General features: G+C 40.9%; 1 protein-coding gene across 1 annotated transcript in view; it reads left to right on the forward strand.

Annotated features, from left to right (window-relative positions):
* The window catches only part of LOC118478661 (gamma-aminobutyric acid type B receptor subunit 2-like), a 139,300-nt gene that overhangs the window by 134,079 nt on the left and 1,893 nt on the right, over positions 1 to 3,328 (forward strand). The window contains exons 9-10 of the mRNA XM_035972695.1: positions 1,821 to 1,881; positions 3,124 to 3,207. Of these exons, the coding sequence (XP_035828588.1) occupies positions 1,821 to 1,881; positions 3,124 to 3,207 (145 nt within the window). The remainder of the gene's footprint in view (positions 1 to 1,820; positions 1,882 to 3,123; positions 3,208 to 3,328) is intronic.

A 3,328-nucleotide genomic window follows, 5' to 3' on the forward strand; every position in this document is an offset into this window, starting at 1 on the left:
GTAGTTGGCGTATCGGTGTTAGGCCAAGCCACGGGTGAACAAAACAGGGCAGCAGCTCCCCATTGTTCGCGGGAGCTAGGGGAGACAGAGCCCATAAACGGGGCTGTGTGTACTTTCTCTTTCTCCGTCGTCAACAACGATTTGTGTCACGATAGGGCGGAATCAGGCGCTCGTCTTTTTTCCGGCTTATAGAGTTGTTGGTATCATCTTAAAACCTATCCATTTGACTTACTTTGGATGAAAAATACTTCCATATAATATCTTTGATAAATGTTGAGATATTGGCGATTGAAGGAGATAGAGGTCGCTAGGTTTCAGAGGTAAAATTGTCGAGAAAATGGCCCGCCAAAGTTGAGTTATTTCTTTAGCTTAAGAGTCCGTGGAAAGGGCAAATTTTCAGTTTAAAGACTTTAATAAACGTTTTTCCAGTAAAAATCCGCACAGAAATATTTTGTTCTTTAATAGACAAGAAAGGTGTTTAGCCAAAAACAAAACAAAAATCAATAAAAATTTCCATAAACCTGCCGAACAATGCCAGTTTCTTCACTTTCATTATTTTGACGAGCGCCTGACTTTACCACGCTGCCTCACATTTTGTTTTACTAACTTGTCTCTTTTTTTTCCTTATCACTACCTCAGAATTACAAAGTTCTATCGGCGCAGTACCCAGTTTCCAGGATATTTGACTTCAAAATATTTGAGTTTCAAAACACGTCAAGCTTTTTCGAATGCATTTTTTAAAAATATCTTGATAACGCCTACGAATAATCGTACGATGTTGATAGAGCAGATAGAACATTTATTGCTTTTTGACTTCATGGTCTTAGTAAACTCAAAATGTCCAAATATTTCAGATAGAACTTTGTTATTTTGAGGTAGCGACTTGTCTCTCTTTTTATGACCATCGTGGCGTTGAACAATAAACGTTCGTTTTTTATGGTTATATTTGTGTTTAGGTAGTTCCTGGTTTAGAAGGGGGGCGTGGTTGGGTTGGGCGTGGTGGTGAGGGGAAGGAGGGAGTGTTTCCTGTTTTTTTGTTGTGGGTTGGGTTTTTTTGCTGGTGTTTTGTTTCGTTTGGTGTTTCGGGTTGTTGTTTTTTTGCCTGTTTTCCCCCCATTCAAATAAGAATGTAGGACAATATTTTTTATGCGTGCAATTAGCCAAGCAGCAGGTGGTTATCGTGCGCCACTGGTAGGTCCTACTTTTTTACTTTCCACTCTGTTATTTCGGCTTTTCTGTTTTACTTTTTCGGGCACTAACTGACCATTAGAGGGTGAGTGGTTGGTTGGCGGGTGCTCTGGTGTGGTTTGCTTCTTCTTTTCTATCAAACCTCTATCGTTCTTTTCTCTCCTTCTTCTTTTTTGTGTTTGTTACTCTCTTGTAACACCTTTAATCTTTGGCCTTTTAATGACCTTATTGTGTTGCAAGTGCCGTGAAGAGGGTGCGGTGGCGGAGCGTTTAGTGCGCTCGTCTCCGAAGCGGAAAGGCCGGGTTCGGGCCTCTGTCTGGTCACGAACTGTTTTCGTCCCCTCCTGCTGCCTATCCAGCAGAAATGGGTACCTGACTTCGAGTTGGGGAAGTAAAGGCGGCGTGGGAAGAAACTGGTCACTCTACCACAATATGCCGAAGGCCCAGGAAGTTGTCTCTCTAACATTACTAACAAGGCAATCCCCAATGTCCCGATTGGATTCGGGTACAACTTTACTTTACTTTAACTGACCATTATTGTGTCACTGTGCTTCTTTTTCCCCAAACAAACAAACAAAAACAAAAGCAATGACCCATCTACAACTGACGTGTTTGTTTGTGTGTTCGGCCAGGGTCGTGTCCAGTTCCTGAACGGAGACCGAGTGGGGAGCACAACCATCCTCCAGATGCAGTGTGAGTACATAAGTAGGTCACCGACTGATCAATGACAGATGCAGTGTGAGTACATAATAAGTAGGTCAACCTCTGACCAATGACTGATGCAGAGTGAGTAGATAAGTAGGTCACAGACTGACCAATGACAGATGCAGTGTGAGTAAATAAGTAGCTCACCGACTGACCAATGACAGGTGAAATGTAAGTACATAAGTACATAAGTGGGTCAACGACTGACCAATGACAGGTGCAGTGTGAGTACATAAGTAGGTTAAGGACTGACCATTGACTCCTGGTTCTTGACTCACTGTGTAATAATGTTATTGTTTGTTGTTTCTAACCGTATGTGTTTTTGTTTGTTTTTGATGAACTATGGCGCTATCATTTGCTGTTCCTGACTTGGTATTATTATTGTTCGTTGTTCTTGAAATTTTGTGTTGTTTGTTATTGTTCATGAGATATTGTGTTTTATTGTTTATTATTCTTGTAATATTGTGTTATTGCTTATTTTTATTGGGATATTGTGTTATTGTTTGCTGTTCTTGTAATAATTTTGTGTTTTTGTTTGTTGTTCCTGAGATATTGTGATATTTTTATTGTTGTTCTAGAGACAATGTGTTATTGTTTGTTATTGTTTCTAGTGATATTGTGTTATTGTTTTGATGTTCTTGAGATATTGTGTTAGTTTAATGGCTCTCCGAGGTTTGCGTGTCACGAGATGCACCCCATGTCTAACATTCATACAATAGCAGTGACTTCATATTTGAATTGATAATCCTCAGTTATGTTCAAAGAGAGATATCCATGGTCCTCCAAAAGTGGGTAACATATTCGGGTCATTATTCATATGTATTACAGCCGGTAATAATATTATCCAGGTCGTTTTTTCTCCGGTGTTTAAGCCGGTACTACATTCGGTTCCTTTCCCCCTTTTTTCAGTCTGTAATATAATATATTCGGGTCGTTTTCCAATGCGCTTCTGCCGGTAATATATTCGGGTCGTTTTCCAATGCGCTTCTGCCGGTAATATATTCGGGTCGTTTTACCCCCTGTTTCAGTCGGAACTATATTGGGGGTCTTTTCCCTAGTGTATCAGTCGGTTATATATTTGGGTCGTTTTCCCCCTGTGTTTCAATCAGAATTATATATATTCGGGTCGCTTTTCCCCTGTGTTTCAGTCTGTATTATATTCGGGTCGTTTTTCTCCTGTGTTTCAGTCGGTAGTTTTTATATTCGGGTCGTTTTTCCCCTGTGTTTCAGTCGGCAGCATGGAGAAGGTCGGGGAGTACCACGCCCTGTACGACAGCCTGGACTTCAGCGACGGCAAACCCATTGTGTGGAGAGGTGATGGTTGAGTACTCTTACTGGAGACATGATAGATAATAATGACAAAGATAATGAAACGCATACTACTACTAATGACAAGGATATTACTACTACTGCTGCTGCTGCTGCTGCTGCTGCT

This window comes from Aplysia californica, unplaced genomic scaffold (genome assembly GCF_000002075.1).
Source record: "Aplysia californica isolate F4 #8 unplaced genomic scaffold, AplCal3.0 scaffold00798, whole genome shotgun sequence".
Taxonomy (NCBI): Eukaryota; Metazoa; Mollusca; class Gastropoda; order Aplysiida; family Aplysiidae; genus Aplysia; species Aplysia californica.